General features: G+C 39.8%; 1 protein-coding gene across 2 annotated transcripts in view; it reads left to right on the top strand.

Moving 5' to 3' along the window:
- OtopLa (proton channel otopetrin-like a) overlaps window positions 1-18,153 on the top strand; it is a 130,150-nt gene that overhangs the window by 44,287 nt on the left and 67,710 nt on the right. For both annotated transcript variants that reach the window (XM_019043864.2, XM_019043867.2), the window contains exon 3: window positions 6,301-6,392. In XM_019043864.2, coding sequence (XP_018899409.1) covers window positions 6,301-6,392 — 92 coding nt within the window. The remainder of the gene's footprint in view (window positions 1-6,300; window positions 6,393-18,153) is intronic.

The following is an 18,153-nucleotide window of genomic DNA, read 5'->3' as shown; positions in this document are numbered from 1 at the left end:
TTGAAAGTGCTTGAAAAGTGCTTGAAAATTCAGAAAAATGTGCTTGAAAAGTGCTTGAATTTTTAGCACTGAGGCTGCATGAACCCTGTTTGAGGCGTCTAAACTCATTTGAGTTGTCAAGTAATAGTAAAGCCTCGGTGTTAGGATGGTGATGGAGCCGTCTCTCATAGTTGGTTGCAACTTTAGTTATAAATTGCGAGACGGTCTCCATCCCCAGGTCTCTATGGATATCAGAGTTACGTTCATACCATCGTGCTCCGACTATCTGTCTCAGAGCACGATTTTGGACTCTTTGTAAAATTTCTATATTGGACCGTGCTGCACACCCCCAGATTTGAGCTCCATATGCCCATGTGGGTCGTACAATTTGTTTATATAATAGAAGCTTATTACTAATACTTAACTTAGATTTTTTACCTATTAACCAATACAATTTTTTAAGTTTGAACAAGCATTCTTCTCTTTTGATTTTTATGTGTTCCTTCCACTTTAACTTAGTATCTAGGTGTATACCTAAATACTTGGCCACTTCTGAAGGTTTTAATAGGACTTTATTGAATATAATGTTAATGTCCTTGATACTACGGTTAGAGAATATCTTATAAATAGTTTTTGCACAATTAAGTTTGATGTCTTTTTCACTCGTCCAGTTATAGAAATTTTGAAGGTTATCTTCAAGTTCAAGTGTAGCTAATTCCTGACTTTTATTGCTAGACAAATACGTAGTATCATCAGCATACTTTCCTAAGAGGGATTTTCTGGTTGGAGCGGGAATATCTGAGGTAAACAGTAAATATAGCAATGGGCCTAGAACTGAGCCTTGCGGGACTCCTGCCAGAATTGGTTTTTCGTCCGACAGTGCCTCACCTACTCTAACTCGGAAAGTTCTGTCAGAGAGATACGATTGGATTAATCTAACATGACAAGCAGGGAGAAGATTTGCTAACATTTTAATAAGGAGTTTATGAGAGACTTTATCAAATGCTTGTGCAACGTCTAAGAATGCAGAGACGCAATATTCTCCTTTTTCAAGGGCTTTTTCAATAAAATTGGTTACTCTATGTATTTGTTCAATGGTAGAGTGTTTAGCTCTAAAACCGAATTGAATATCTGGCAGTATGTTTTTAATATTGATTACTTTTAATAGTCTAGGAAGATAAAGTCTTTCCCATAGTTTTGCTATGGATGAGAGCAAAGATATTGGACGATAAGAAGAGGGATTTCTTTCGGGTTTGCCTTTTTTATGAAAAACTATTATTATTGCTTCTTTAAATTTGCTAGGGACATATTGTAGATTGATTATTGCATTAAAAATTTGGACTAATTTATGAATTGCTTTATCAGGTAATTTTTTAAGGATGAGGCCAGTAAGTTGGTCTTTTCCTGGGGCTTTTTTTGTTTTGCATTTGCTTATTAATTTGGTAACTTCCCCAAAAGAGAAATGAGGTATTTCGTGCTCTGTTTCTATCAGATCTGTTTCATTTAGATGCAGGAGAATATCGCGTTTCGTAGCATTGGGTAGTGAATTGGGTTTAAATACTTTTTCGAGGTGGGTTGCGTGTAAATTTGCTTTATGGAGGTCAGTTTTGGCCCATTTCCTTGTATTATCATTAAATAAAGGGGCATTATGTAGTGGTGGACGTTTTATGTAACTGATCGCTCTCCAAAGGGAGTAGTCGGTTGCAGGTGAGGCATCTAATGTTTTAATAAATTTTTCAAGTTGATTATTTCTAATAGTCCAAAGCTCATTTGTTAGTTCTCTTGAGATGGAGTTAAAATAGGCTTTATCTTCGGGGTCTCTGGAGCGCAGCCATCTTTTCCTAGCTTTTCTTTTTTCCTTTATGATTTTGAGGATGTAGGGGGGGGGTTTTATATCCGGCTTTAATGTGTTGAATAGGGGGAGGGGTGGCATTTTTCGCCGCATCCTGTATGATTTTAACAAGATTTTCTAGTTCAGAGTCGATTTTTTGCGGAGTGTCTAATTTAGGGTCTGCATAAAGTTTAATTCTTTCATTAATGTAATCCTTAAAACATTCCCAATCAGTGGCTTTATTTATAAGTCCAGTAGGAGGTGTTGTAAAAATTGGAGAGGCTGCTAAATGAAAGTGGACGGGGATGTGGTCAGACGAAAGTTCATCTTCTATTAATGACGTATGTATATTTTGCTTGGAAAAGCCTTTATAAATTCCAAAATCTAATACATCGGGGTTCTTAAGTGGGTCTGTAGGGTAATGCGTAGGGCGTCCTTGTGATGCAATGCTCGCGTGAAGCGAGTCAATTGCTTTCAATAAATGTCTGCCTTTGGTATACACAGATTTTGATCCCCAGGCAAAGTGCTTCGCATTCCAGTCTCCGGCTATCAGGAAACGCGTGCCTAGTCGATCAATAAGATTAGCGTAATCTATCTCTTGGGGATTATGATGAGGTGGAGAATATATAACTGCGATTGTTAGATCCTGTTGTTGTAAACTAATGGTGATTGATACAGACTGAAACATTTCCTTTACAATTGAGTCGTTTAAGAAATGCTTAATTCTACGTTTTATCAGCACGCCTGCGCCAGCGTGCGCTGTGTTGTCAGGGTGCAATGCATGATAAAAAATGTAATTAGGAATAGAGAAATACGATTCTTTTGTGAGCCTTGTTTCAGAGATAAGCATGACGTCAATATTATAATCATTAAGAAATTGTATGATCTGTGCTCTATGATTTATAATGCCATTAGCATTCCACGCAACTATTCGGAGTGTAGATGCATTATTTAATAAAGATACATTTGAAACATCTAAAAAGAAATTTTTACTGGCTTTACAGGAAATCTGAGTCGGATTTGTCATCTTGTGTGCGAAGTTGAGGATCCGCCCAAAGCAATATCATGAGCATTTAATTTGGTTTCAAGAGTGGTCATACGACTAAAAATTTGATTTAATAAGTCCATGACCTGTGTTAAGTCATTTTGAGGGGTGGAAGCAACTGATGCATAGGATTTTAAGTTACAATTCTTTGGAGATTTATAAGAATTGTTGGCGTTATTGGCGCCAGTGGGTTTATTAATAGGTTTAGCATTCTCTTGTGAAGTTATTTCAGTTTTTTTCTGGAATCTCTCCTCAAGAGCAGCTTTCCTAGCAGGGCAATCCCTAAAACTGGCTACGTGGCCAGCGTTGCAGTTAGCGCATTTTGGGTTCGAGTTATATCCAGGAATAGTGCATTGAGAGGATGGATGATTACCTGCGCATTTGACGCAAGCCCAGGGCTTATGACAGTAGCTTTTCGAATGCGAAAATCCCTGACATCTGTAGCACTGCATAATTAACTTAGGTTTGGATTTACAAGCTTCAATTTTAACCACTTGATTACATATAGTTTTTAAGTTAAATACTCTTTCGGGGTCTTCCCCTTGAGCAAAGGTGATTTGATGTAAAAATAAAGGTTCTTTTTTTACGGGACCTCCCTTGCCATTTTCGGGTTGGATTTTCTTAAAAATATTGACTACACTGATAACATTGAAATTTTTTCCCTTAAGTGAATCTAAAATATCCTCCTCCGAAGTCTGAGGAGACATGCCTTTGCACATAACTCTAAAGTCACGTGTATTTTTATTTTCGTGAGTATACCAATAAATTTCTTTGTTATTATTTAATTCTTTAGTTAATACACGATAATGTTCTTCTTTCATAACATTCACTTTCCATACAGCTTTAGTACCCACAGTTGTAATCGCCTTCAGCGAAAACTGTGAGTCATCCTTAATTACATTTTGAATTAAAGTACGTAAATTGTTGACATCCTCGACATTACAGATTTTAATGGGCGGAGGCGGGTTTTCCTTTAAAGCTGCTTGTGCGTCCTTAGGTGTTGAGCCAGGAATTAAAGTTGACTGTTTCTTCTTGTTCGGTTCTGAATCATGCTGGGTAATAATTTTGACTTTCTTACCAGGGGTAGAATTATTGTTGGTGATAGGTTTAGAGTTAGGGGATGCGGAATCTTCCCTCTTACGTTTGTCCTTCCTGGACTGGTTGGAGGCGCCTTTGTTCCTTTTCACCTTGGTTTTCCAGGCCAGAGTTTCAATGTCAACTATGCGTTCTTCCTCATCCGAATCGGGTAATGCAAATGTAGTTGTGTCCATATTCTCCTCATCATTTAACGTAGGTTTTAAGGTTGATTCACTGTTCATAGGATTGCTATTATTGGAATTATTAGCATTAATATTTGAGTTGAGATTAGTTTGAAGTAGGTTAATTTTTTCTTCCAGAATTCTAAATTTAGCATCTGTCTCTTCATCTTTTTTAGCTTGATCAGCTTTAACTGATATAAGTTCGTGTCTAAAATTATTTGTCTCATCAATTGATTTCTGAAGAGCATTAGATAGTTTGTTTGTGAGATTTTTATAATCAAGAAGTGCTTTTACAGTGTCATTTCCTAAGTTATCTGTAGGTATAAGGGTAGCAATAGCTTTGTTTGCTTCTAAAAGTACCTCATTATAGTTTATACAATTAGAGTTAGTAGATGGAATTTGATTTAAAGTTTGTTCACTTGTGATGTTTTCAAGGTGAGGCTGAGGAATTTCACCTGATTGTAGCCTTATCACGTGTTTGTCCATGGTGCCACACCGACGTGGGCACCAGGGAGTTGGTCACAATACACTTATCACATGTCCTAAAGTTGCTTGGAGCACGATTTGGCACAATGATTTTAGGATACACTCAGTACTAGATTAGATAGGAGTTGAGATTAGAGAGAGCAGACGAGCGCAGGAACGACCGTCACGGATCACGCCGATTACGCGACTGATTTGACTTGCTGAAGTAGCAAAAGTTCATCTTTACCTCTTAAGAAGATTATAGGTGGCGGAGGGATCTAAAAACTGCTCACGATAGTATAGTTCGAGTTCCGAATCGAAATGAGCCCACTCGTGTTTTTTTCTTATACTTTCGTCGCATATAAATTTCTCTGATGTTTTTGTTTTATTCTCTGTAATCATATCCTCATTTCATTTCCTTTCCCTTTCCTTTTTCCCTTTCTGTAGCATCTGTGTCCATTTACAAATCGCGGTGCAAGTCGGCAATCACATAACTCGTTTGCGGTGTCTGAAAATCTCCGCAACTATGTTATTTTTTTAAAGGAGAACAAATGGACATGATTCCTTGAAGTTTTTGCAGAATTTTCCTCGCACATAGAAGAAAAATCACGGCAGTTTTAAATAATTACCGTTGAGTAGTTTTCCTTTTAAAAAATAAAGTATGACAGGAAGTCTGCGACGTCGCAAACCGAGTTATGTGATTGCCGACTTTCACCGTCGAAATATTATTTTAAAATAGCTTTCCCCTAGTATACAGTTGATGCTTCAAACGGAATCAATTGTTTTAATAACATTTCCGCCTAAATCGTGGGGTTTCCCAGGAAAGCAGCCTCTCGTCCCTCCCGAACTCTATTGTTGCCAGATAATTTGCTTTTTAGCACTTTTCCCAATTCAAATCCTTGTAAAATATTCACATTTATCGCACAATCTGGCAACCTTTCGAGTGAAATAGAAAAAGGTAGAATCGCTGAAAGTTTGAATTCTTCGAGGTTTATATTAATGATGATGATTTCATGAAAACCGGGAGTACTGTACATTTTTGGATTTGTTATGTCTTCGGTGAACATAACTTGCCAAAATTTTGCGGAAATAATGATTGATTTAGATGAATAAATCCTGAAAACCACTCGCAGCCCGCGATTCTTTCATAAGCCGTGTCAAAAAATGCCGAACGGTTCCCATATGGTTCCCTTTTTCCGGCGAACAAGGGGCTCGGAATGGCCCGTTCATGGATTGACTTCATCGGCGCTCCAGTACATTGCAACTCTATGGGAGATCTGGCCATCGGGAATCCCGATCGATTATTAGGGGCGTTGGACACGGGGGACCGCGGACTGAGCAGGGAATCTCGAGGTCACGGCGGACGTTCAATAACTTCATCACTATATTTATCACGGCGGACGTTCAATAACTTCATCACTATATTTATTAAATTGATTATTTTTTTCTAGAGAAATTGGGAAAGAAAGTAAAGCAGGTCATGGTTGTACAGCACAACAACAACAATTGCATGAGAAAAAGAGAGTGACGTGATTTCACTCTATAATATAAAATCATAAGAGTAAAGCGTAACTTAACGCCCGAGGCGGGAAGCGCTGCGGGGATGGACCGCATAGCGGTCAGAGGACATAGCCCCCGTTGGTTGTTCTTGTTGTTTACCCCAAATACTCCTGTTCTTATATCTTGGGGATAATTTGATGATTGAAAATTGTTTGTTGCAGTTGAACACTGATGGTTGTGGCTCTCATATCCTCCCAATTCCTGAATGTCGTCGAATACAGAGTCTCCTCAAGTTTGTTCCAAAAAATGCCAAGTAAGATTCATTCAATTATTATCGGCCTCTGATCTTGCTTTGACGCTGTAATTATTGTAATTATTCTGAAGAGGACTTGAGGTTTGTTTGAACCATGTTAACTATACAAACATGATATTCATAATTTTTCTTCGGAAGCCTGAAGTAGGGTGTAAGTACATACTTTCTACCAAAAACGATAAATTTGAGATCACATATTGTAGTGAAAGAAAAGAACCATTCACACTCCTTATGGAGGTGTGCATCACAATCTATTTTTAATTTTTTTTTTTTTATTGTTTTACATTCGTCCATGAATACCTATCAAAAGTTATCATTGCGCCAACTTTTTACGAGCCACCGATTTTGCAAAATCCGTGAAAAGAGATCCCTCATTTCAGCACATCGAGTATGGCTTAGGTCGGTCGGATGTGTGTAGGTAAATCACGTTAACAGGAAAGCCGACCATCATCCGAGCGACAGTCTCATCTCCGATTCCACACGCCTTTTCTTTTCACCGTCCAAATCAGTATCTAAAACGATTTGAAAAAGAATAATCTTGGTACTATACATTTTTATCGCAAGTTATTTACTTACATGCTTTGAATGGTTACATACTGATGAGCTTTTCAGCCTGTTAGGGCCATCTTTTGAGCAATAGGACAAACTAAAAAGAAAAGATTAACCACATGCTGGTATCGAACAGATGAACAAGCAAAAGGAACAGAAAAATAAAGGACCCTACAACAAAACGGCCAAATCGGCCTAAACACGGAATCGTACGATTTTCTCAGGGATGATAGAGGGTCTTCCCAGACACTCAAAACTGGTCATATTTTTTGCCTAACCCCCAGGGAAAAAGGGGGGATGGGGGGTCAAAGTCAAAACCTTTAAATTAGCATAACTTCTCAACGGTTTGTCGTAGAAAGATGATCTTGGTGTCAAAATTTCCAAAAAACTGAGAGCTTTCAGAATATATGTATGAAATTAATAAAATTTTAAAATTTGACCCACTTTAGGGGCATTTTACAAGGTCCCCCTTTCGTAAATTTTCGTTTTTTGAGATTTTCGGTTGTTCGGTTCGCACAAATCAAAATAAAAACAATTTCAAATGAAAGTAGAGCGTTTAAGCTTTAAAACAAGCCCAAGATGATCTTGGGGAAACGATTAGAAGCGGAGTTATGAGTCTTCAAAGTTGACGCGGCGCGCGGGAACCGAGTATGTTCCGAGTCTCAAGGTCACCTGCGCGCCCCGGATTGCCCGCAGGTTGCAAGTTTTTGTGTTTTTATGCTTCTGTAGGTCATTTTTAATGTAAATCATTCAATGAAGATAGAATAATCGAATTTTTTTAATTTTACGGGAGGAGCGAGAGGGGGCTTAGAGTATCAACCATTATGTCCATCATACCTCATTAAACATTTGCTGACGATAACGATTCTGCTCTTATAATTTAGAAGAAACCATGGACCCTCAGTTCAAATATACTTCTGCTCCATACAGAACTGAACCATTAAGAAATTATAACCCATTGATGCCAAATTTTGGGGTACCCCTAATTTTAAAATTTTTTAATTGAGCCATAAGCTACAGCGCATGACGGAACTCACTTGGTAAAGCCAAATAGTTTCTCGTAGAAGCAGACGAGCTTTGAGCTTCAAAACAAGTCTCAGTTATGCTTGAGGGGACTATTTGAAACGCAGTTAAAATTTTTTGACGTTAATGTGGTGTACCTCGCCGAAGGCCCATTGTGTAAAATTAAAAAATTCTGATTCAACTATCTTCATTGAATGATTTACATTAAAAATGACCTACAGAAGCATAAAAACACAAAAACTTGCAACCTGCGGGCAATCCGGGGCGCGCAGGTGACCTTGAGACTCGGAACATACTCGGTTCCCGCGCGCCGCGTCAACTTTGAAGACTCATAACTCCGCTTCTAATCGTTTCCCCAAGATCATCTTGGGCTTGTTTTAAAGCTTAAACGCTCTACTTTCATTTGAAATTGTTTTTATTTTGATTTGTGCGAACCGAACAACCGAAAATCTCAAAAAACGAAAATTTACGAAAGGGGGACCTTGTAAAATGCCCCAAAAGTGGGTCAAATTTTAAAATTTTATTAATTTCATACATATATTCTGAAAGCTCTCAGTTTTTTGGAAATTTTGACACCAAGATCATCTTTCTACGACAAACCGTTGAGAAGTTATGCTAATTTAAAGGTTTTGACTTTGACCCCCCATCCCCCCTTTTTCCCTGGGGGTTAGGCAAAAAATATGACCAGTTTTGAGTGTCTGGGAAGACCCTCTATCATCCCTGAGAAAATCGTACGATTCCGTGTTTAGGCCGATTTGGCCGTTTTGTTGTAGAGTCCTTTTAACTATATAACTGGCAGATGCAACGTATGGACTAAGCCATGAGAGGTGCTCATCGTGTGGTGACCCTAAACAAGGCCGTTGGAAAGGGGCAAGGCGGCCGGCTGCATGAGTTCCGCTGGGTGCTGTGCGACGTGAGTCCTGTGTGACTGACGGGCGCGGAGTGACCTGAGTGATGAGCTCGCGGCTATATGTAGCCGTGACAATGTCGAGCTCCAGCCAATGAGCTGTGCTGGTTGGCAGAGTGGTGGCTAGCCGCCACAAACGAATTAGCATACAAGTGTCACAGTGGCCAGTGCACACTCAGGTGACACTTGTGATGACAAGAAAGAAATAGTTCCAAGGTCAATCATAGTCAGCAGCACTTTCTCGGCGTTGCAGTCCAATCGGATAGCTGACAATCATTACCACCAGGGGACAGCAGAGGCAGAGCATGCTACATATGTACTTTGGCGATAAACTTTAAAATTACACAGCTCACAATATGGTAGTGATATTAAATAGATTTTTTACAGTGCACAATACAATACAAAGGTGCAATAAAAACAACGCGACCTACACGGAGCAACAAAAATCAATTAGCTGGTTGCTCAAGCCTTCAATTTCTACCTGCACGACCAATAAGTTACAACCATTCATTACTCTCTTCCTAATTTCAAACTTTTCGAGGACTCGCAACATGGTTTAATTGTTCGTTTATGACAAACTTCGAAGTTGCTTTTAAATTATAGATTGAATAGTTTTCTTCTACCAGATGCTTGTGTACATTAGATTCCTCACGTTCGATTGCGTTCGGGCGGCTTATCGGCGGCGCTCCATCCCGCGCGGGCAAGGCAGAGGTTGTTTCACCGCTAGGGCCTTATATTCATGCTGTAGGCTGTAATTAACGATATTTTCTCCTCCCCCCACCCTTCCCCTGCAATAAATATTTGTTTAATACTTCGTTATACAGGGTATCCCAGACCACCCGTAAAAGGTCTTTTTCTCGGTTGGTTTAGGTAGTACGAAGTGGGGGGCCGCGGGATTGAATAGGGAATTGACCCCAAGGAATCCGAATTTCATGGTCCCGAAACCCCCCTAGCCACCCTCGGGAGGTAAAAGGGGGAGGCACAATGTCTCCCGACTTTGGGCATCGTAACCTCCTCTTTACCTCCCAAGGGGGGCATGGGGGGTTTCGGGACCATGAAATTCGGATTCCTTGGGGTCAATTCCCTATTCAATCCCGCGGCCCCCCACTTCGTACTACCTAAACCAACCGAGAAAAAGACCTTTTACGGGTGGTCTGGGATACCCTGTATAACGAAGTAATAAACAAATATTTATTGCAGGGGAAGGGTGGGGGGAGGAGAAAATATCGTTAATTACAGCCTACAGCATGAATATAAGGCCCTAGCGGTGAAACAACCTCTGCCTTGCCCGCGCGGGATGGAGCGCCGCCGATAAGCCGCCCCCGCGTAACCGGTAACGCGCAGAAAAATCGCTATAACTCACGTACGAATCGTTTCCCCAAGATCAAACAAAGTGTGGTAGATGCAGAATTTCATGGAGAATCACCTCAACATTTTTTTTTTCACGTAGCAACGATTCCAAAGAGAGGAGAGACGAAAAACGAAAAAAAGTCGAACCTTCAAAATCGAAAAAATCGATTTATGACCGCGATAAATTACGCAACCTTGCAAACAGCATTGATATTCTTGTAGAGAATATTTTTTGTCGTTTTTTTAGCGCAAACCGCAACACTTACACTCAAACCGTTCGCGAGATATCGATTTTTAAAGTTTTAAAAAAATTGCAACTTTGCCCCCCTGCCCCCTCCCCCCCCCCAATTATCCGAGGGGGCTGAAATTTTGCCCAAGCATCGGGGACACTTAGTACAACATCTGAGCAAAGTTTGGGCCAAATCCAGGGGGGGACCAAAATCGGCGTTTTTGGAACAACCTCTTTAAAACGCCCCGGTTTCGCGCCAAACCGAATGATGTCATCCCGCACTAAAGTAGAAGCGAGCACGGGTTTCTACGACTTCCGTCAAATGTCTATCTACTCATCGTATGCGAGAACAAAACTAAAGTCGAACTTATATCTTTAGAATTAAAAAATCAATTCTCATTTATGTTACCTTTAGTGGACAAGCAATAATTTCACAAAGAAAGACGTTTTATTTTAACACACGTCAGTGGAAAATGAGAGAAGACTGCGATTTGACTACCGCAGTACATCACCACCATTAGTTTCCCGTCATTCGGGTGCGTTTGAAATGTCTCGCAGTTTTTAGAGTTTTCAAAAGCGGTTTTCTCCGCGATTTCGGCTCCATAAAAATGCGGAAAAATCATCACATTATCTACTCACCTAGTACTTTCAAAATATTAAATAAAATAAACAAGGTTTAGTGACCCATTGAACTTGTCCATGTTTGCTCCCTCGTAACTCAAATAATTTTTACATTTCTTGCCTTGATAGCAGGCTTGTTTAAGGTAAATAGTTTAAGGAAACATATTTATCCTTCACATTTTTTGCCTGTTGGGTAGTATGGTTCTTATTTTTCGACTTTTCGAAAATCAAATGTCTGACACCTCCCTCCCAATGAAGTTGATTTTTGGTGTGAAGTGTTCGCGCAAAAAATTTCAGCCGGATCGGATCATCCTAAGTAGTGTCTCCGAGGCCGACTAGTCTCAAAGCGGTAACTTCAAATTTGGGACAATCGAGTTTATCCGTCATTTCGCGAATTATTCCCCCCTTCACAATTTAGTTACAGTTTCACACATTTTTGAGGTAAAACATTTTCTAAGGTCTCTTATGAAAAAAATAACACAAGTTACGTCACCCCTTTTAAAATGCCTTTTTCCATCCCTCAAAGTGGCCACGTCGTGCGATTTCGCCGATTTTTCCTAACATTCTCCCCGCACGGTGTGCATTTTTCTACCTATATAATGTTGCTACGGCTTTGAAATGTTTTGAGGTAACAAACTTTTTTGGGTAGTTTACAAGAACCTAAACATTACTTTACCACTTTTAAAATGCCTTTTTCCTCCCCTGAAAGAAGCCTCATCGTGCGATTTCGCCGATTTTTCCTAACATTCTCTCGGCACGTTTTGCCTGAACGAGTTTAAATTTTTTGACAAATCAAAAGCAAAAACGCTCCAGATTCATGAAGCAGAGTGTCTACCGAGTCATTTGAGCCAAGAAGAAAAACATTCTGTCGAGCTCCTGGAAAATAAAGTCGACTTAAAGGTATTCTAGAGCTAAAAGGGGCAACTTACCGATGGTACGTTCCGTTATATCGCTGAAAATAAATTTCCTCGATAGTTACAATACCTAGGATTCTTGGACAGAGGGACAGGCGAGCCCGATTGAGTTTCTCTGCGTAGTATATCTAGCTAGGAGCAGCCACCCGTCGTTGTCAACATTTTAGGAGGAGTTTCTTAGGATTGGGATGGAGTGGCTACCGCCACCTAGAATTTTAAGTACTCGAAAATTATAACCACAGATTTTAGCAATATCGTAAATTTTGGAGACCTAGAATTACCCATCGGAACCGAAAATTTCTCAAATTTTCCGTGAAGCTCTTCAAAAATGGCCTGCTCACTGGGCCGTCGCTGTCGATTCGACCATCGAACCGAGTTTGAAATGGAAGCGTAAAATGACATACAGCTCAGAGAAAAAATTCAATCTGAACGTAGGAGCGGTTTCCGAGTTTCGGGAGAGGGGGGAGGGGCGGCAAAATCCCATCTCATATTCGCCGTGCTCCTGTTGACTTGTGACTTGTTGTTGCCGCGGGCTCCTAGTCGTTGTCCACACATGTTCAGCCTATGGATACTAACACTTTTTCACAAAGAATTAGAATTTCACGTTAAGGAATCGATACATCCATTCGCTTTATCGATTTTTCCCAATTTTACAAGGAATATTGGTGGTATCCAGGATCGATATTCATCATTTGTCTTTGAGGGAACATAATCCGAAAATTTCCAGTCGCAAGCGTATGTTTTTCTTCAGATTTGGATTCTATGCGAAAAGTTACTGAGAAATCATACGGAAAATGGTCCATTTGCCCTGCACTAGCCTAGGACCTTTTCCTCTTCCAAAAATTTACGGCTCTTTATGGGAAAATGGAGTTCAGGGGAAAAGCACGGAGAGTAGAAAGTTCGTATGTTTGGCCATACAAGACCCCCGCCAAAAAGGGTTTTTTTTCGCCCCTCTTTGGATACCCGAGTTGGTCAACCGCGCACGGCTCAAATGAAAGTGTATGGTACGGCAAACTTCCAAGCAAAGTTTCAACTTGAAGTGACACCTCGTTTAGGCTGTACAACGTTGCCAATTTTTCATTGTTTGGTGCTAAAATCAAGGAATTCTGGACTAATAGTCCAGTGCATCATAGTTAAAGAGACTAGTACATCGGTCTACAGGCTGTATACTACTCTGAGATCGTAAAGAAACGCAATCAAAGGCCATCGTGAAAGTTTCGAAGCAGTGTTGTCAATTTTTTATTTCTTTTTTTACATAAAATGAGGGTATTCTAAAGATTTTTGGCGGAAAACGTATCTTTAGGGGCAATAAATTTTACGAGTATGGGCCGGAATATTACCATACTATAGTTAATGATGACTTCTTACCGAGAAAATCGTATTTCAAAAGCAATGTTGCCAAGTTCACTTTAACTTCGTTTAAAAAGTAAAGAGATTCTCGAGTGAGTGCTCGGAAAACGTAATTTTCAAGGCATTTCTCCCATTTGATGACTGAATATCACCATGGTATGGTACATGATCACCATTCAAGGCCTCCTCCTTGCGAGATTACCAACGGACCCAAAAAATTTGCAAATTCAGTAACATGGTGAAATAAATTCCAGTTTTGGCATGAAGGACAATGAGATGACATAGCATGAGACTCTCTCGCCTCTTAGTACAGAAAAAACCCCGAAATCACGTTTTAAACTTTTCAAAATTGGAGCTGTCAAATATTTTCATTTTATCGTAAAAATGCTGTAAAATGACTATACTTAAGGCAAAAATGGAATTTTTAGGGTAACGTTGCCAAATTGCGCACATTTATTTTACCATAAAAGACCGATTTTTGTAAGCTTTTCGAGCAGAAATCGTACTTTTAGGTGCCGCCAACTTACGATATATGCAAAATATTTCCTTACAACACTGAAGGAATGATTTTTAAAAGAGAAGTCGAATTTTTAAGCCAATGTTGTCATTTTATAGCATTTTTACGATAAAATGAAAATTTTTGGAAGCTCCAATTTTGAAAAGTGTAAAACGTGATTTCGGGTTTTTTTTCTGTATTAAGAGGCGAGAGAGTCTCATACTATGTCATCTCATTGTCCTTCATGCCAAAACTGGAATTTATTTCACCATGTTACTGAATTTGCAAATTTTTTGGGTCTGTTGGTGATCTCGCAAGGAGGAGGCCTTGAATAGTGATCATGTACCATACCATGGTGATATTCAGTCATCAAAATGGGAGAAATGCCTTGAAAATTACGTTTTCCGAGCACTCACTCGAGAATCTCTCGAGAATTTTTATACGAAATTAAAGTAAACTTGGCAACATTGTTTTCGAAATACGATTTTCTCCGCAAGAAGTTATCATTTACTATCGTATGGTAAATTCGTATGGTTATTCGTAATTCGTACTATCGTATGGTAGTAATATTCAGGCTCATACTCGTCAAATTTATTGCCCCTAAAGATACGTTTTCCGCCAAAAATCTTTAGAATACCCTCATTTTATGTAAAAAAGAAATAAAAAATTGACAACACTGCTTCGAAACTTTCACGATGGCCTTTGATTGCGTTTCTTTACGATCTCAGAGTAGTACTCAGCCTGTAGACCGATGTACTAGTCTCTTTAACTATGATGCACTGGACTATTAGTCCAGAATTCCTTGATTTTAGCACGGAACAATGAAAAATTGGCAACGCTGGACAGCCTACACGAGATGTTCTTTCAAGTTAAAACTTTGTCTGGGAGTTTGCGGTACAATATACTTTCATTTGAGCCTTGTCTCGTTGACCGACCGACTCGGGTGTACTAGTCTGTTTAACTATGATGCGCTGGACTATTAGTCCTGAATTCTTTGATTTCATTTCATAAAAATGAAAAATTGGCAACATTCTACAGCCTAAACGAGGTGTCACTTTGAGTGAAAACTTTGCTTGGAAGTTTACCTTACGATATACTTTCATTGAGCCTTGTCCCGTTGACCAACTCGGGTGTACTAGTCTGTTTAACTTTGATGCACTGTCTTGTTATTAGTCCAGAATTCCTTGATTTTAGCACAAAACAATGAAAAATTGGCAACACTGTACAGCCTACACGAGATGTTCTTTCAAGTTAAAACTTTTTCTGGGAGTTTGCGGTACAATATACTTTCATTCGAGCCTTGTCCGGTCGACCATCTCTGGTATCTACAAAATGGGGCGAAACTTGGAGAGGCTCTTGGTATCCGATGTCAATACATACCTTCCATCTTGAAATATGCGAGAAACGGGGAGTGCCCCTCTCCCCCCTAAAATCCTCCCAAATGAGGTTTTGGGGGGCTGAGAATATTTTCATTGAATTCTTTGGGGTATATTTATCCTCCTATAGTTGTCGTCCCGAAGCTTCATTTTTGGTTGTCTCCGAGAAAAATATAGTAATCGAGTGGTGTTGATTACTCGGTATTTTTATGAGTGGGAAAGGGATAGTAGAAAACGAGGGTGTGAAAAATTCCTGCATTTATTAGACTCAGCAACTTTAAATCCCAAATCTGTTACGATAATGGAATATTTGATCTCATATTAGTCATTTTCAACAAAATAAGGGGTGTAAATCTTCAAATTAACTTTATTTTCTAAGAGCTCGACCATATTTACTCGTTTATGGCTTCAATTCATAAAGTACTTACATCCCACTTCAAGACTCCAAAGAAAAATTATGAGTATCAGTTTTTTTTTTTTTTTTTTTTTTTTTTTTTTTTTTTTTTTTTTTTTGACTTTGGCTCAAACGAACTGTGAACGGTAAATCCTCAAAAAGTGTGAATGCAGCTGCATCGGGAACGGAGCTCTTGAATGTGTCGGAGATTTGCGATTTAAGTACGCATTCATTTGTAAAAATTTGCGAAAAATACAATGACGCCTCTGGTTTTCTCTGTAACTAATTACGAAGCTCCAAAAAAAACTCTCAAGGTAAACAGGGTGTACCAAAAGTCCGTCCCACCCCTGCTAACTTTTGAACGGAATTGAGCTAGGGCAATGAAACTTTGGGAATGTTCCTATCTCAAAGGGGACCATCTTTTTTTTTTTTGGGGGGGGGGGGTCAAAATTTTGGTTCCCCCTCAGGGGGGGCGCGGGGGCCCCCATCTTTTTTTTCCAATGGCAACCCCTATCTTGTGATACTTCATTCGAAAGAGCATAAAAATCTAAGAATTTTGGCGCAAACCGCAGATCAATATCTTAATTTTTGACCGAGTTATGATAGGTCAAAGGTCAAAGTTGACCTATTTTCAAAAAATCATAACTCCGGTTCAAATTATTGTAAAGAAAAAAATAAAACGGGAAAATTTACCAAATTGTGTCCGCCTTTAAGTAAAAATTGCAGAAATCACTTCGATTTAATTTTAAGGGGTGGCTCGGACCCCTAAATACGTCAATTCCAAGGTCATTCAATTTCTCCCTCGAAATAAGCCAATTTCCCCTAGATTTGCCTCCACATTATCTCAGTAAGGCCAAAATCAGTTCAACATTACGTTGGCAAGTCCCCAAATTTCGGGAAAAGTTAAAAAAAACGAAATTTAAGGTGATTAAATTTGACCGTTTAAATTTCGTTTTTTTTAACTTTTCCCGAAATTTGGGGACTTGCCAACGTAATGTTGAACTGATTTTGACCTTACTGAGATAATGTGGAGGCAAATCTTGGGGAAATTGGCTTATTTCGCGGGAACACTGAATGACCTTTGAATTGACGTATTTGGGGGTCCGAGCCCCCCCCCCCCCCTTAAAATTAAATCGAAGTGATTTCTGCAATTTTTACTTAAAGGCGGACGCAATTTGGTAAATTTTCCCGTTTTATTTTTTTCTTTACGATAATTTGAACTGGAGTTATGATTTTTTGAAAATAGGTCAAATTTGACCTTTGACCTATCATAACTCGGTCAAAAATTAAGATATTGATCTGCGGTTTGCACCAAAATTCTTAGTTTTTTATGCTCTTTCGAATGAGGTATCTCATGATAGGGGTCGCTAGTTGCCATTTGAAAAAAAAATTTGGGGGCCCCCGCGCCCCCCCTGAGGGGGGACCAAAATTTTGACCCCCCCCCCCCCCAAAATGGTCCCCTTTGAGATAGGAACATTCCCAAAGTTTCATTACCCTAGCTCAATTCGTTCAAAAGTTAGCAAGGGTGGGACGGACTTTTGGTACACCCCGTAAAGAAGACATAATGAAGCCTCTACGCTACGCTGACGATTCACCTCCTGTGTATCTAGTCGTAGTTTCCATGCACAGGTACGGAACACATATACATTACTAGGGGCCGAATTTCATCAGTCCTTTTGCACGCACTTAATTATCCTTAAGTAGTACAAGTCTCGACTGCTCTCAAGTGCGTCTTACATTAGCGCATCTGATTTGCTGGTGGTGCAGTTTGGGTTCACATCTCCGTTGATAAGTGCTGACAAAATTCTGGCACAGGGTTGCCGTCGTTCCAACTTTAGAGTTCCCAAACAAAGTGCCAACCCTGCTAATGCATTCGCTCTCCAACTGGGCACGGAGAGTTTGACTAGATATAGAGGTGGACCTTCAGCGTGGGAGATCACCTCCATTTCAGTCTTAACTTCGAGAATTTCTCTTGAGCTGCGGGTTCATTTCAGAGAAATTCCGCAGTGGCAGCACAGGGTTTCTCGAAAAATTTTACCAGAGATGCAGTACTTAAATCGCACATCCTTCGAACATGAAAGACTTCCACTTTTCTGTCATTCCTTCGCCAATGTCGAAAGAGCAGCGTCTTTCAGAAAAATGCCCAAGCCTACTGGCCTGAATTGAGGCAACCATCCGATCAAGAAAAATCTGGATATCTAGTTTTTGAAAGTTGAACAAATTCTGACTTCATGGCGTTTGCCCCAAGTTCAAGTGTCGCCAATTTGCGTATGTCGTTCAGAAGAGAGCTGCACGAAATCTCTCTTGGACCCTTTCTTATTTTTAGTTTCGACATGGAACAATTGAGGCCGAAACTTCAAACAAAGGCTAGCCTCTCGGCGACGCGACGCAACGTCGACTTAACTCTTGAGTGCTGTGGTACACGCTCCCGATGCCCTGAGTACAATCCCAAAATTGAATTGGACATCGCGAGTAGTATCACCCAGATTCGGAGGAGCAACATGCACCGTCGTGCTTCAAGTCTGCTTTCGGATCAAAAATAAGGAGGTTGT

This window comes from Bemisia tabaci, chromosome 2, assembly GCF_918797505.1.
Source record: "Bemisia tabaci chromosome 2, PGI_BMITA_v3".
Classification (NCBI taxonomy): Eukaryota; Metazoa; Arthropoda; class Insecta; order Hemiptera; family Aleyrodidae; genus Bemisia; species Bemisia tabaci.
Note: the sequence above shows the minus strand (reverse complement) of the source record. Positions and strands in the feature narration are given on the sequence as shown.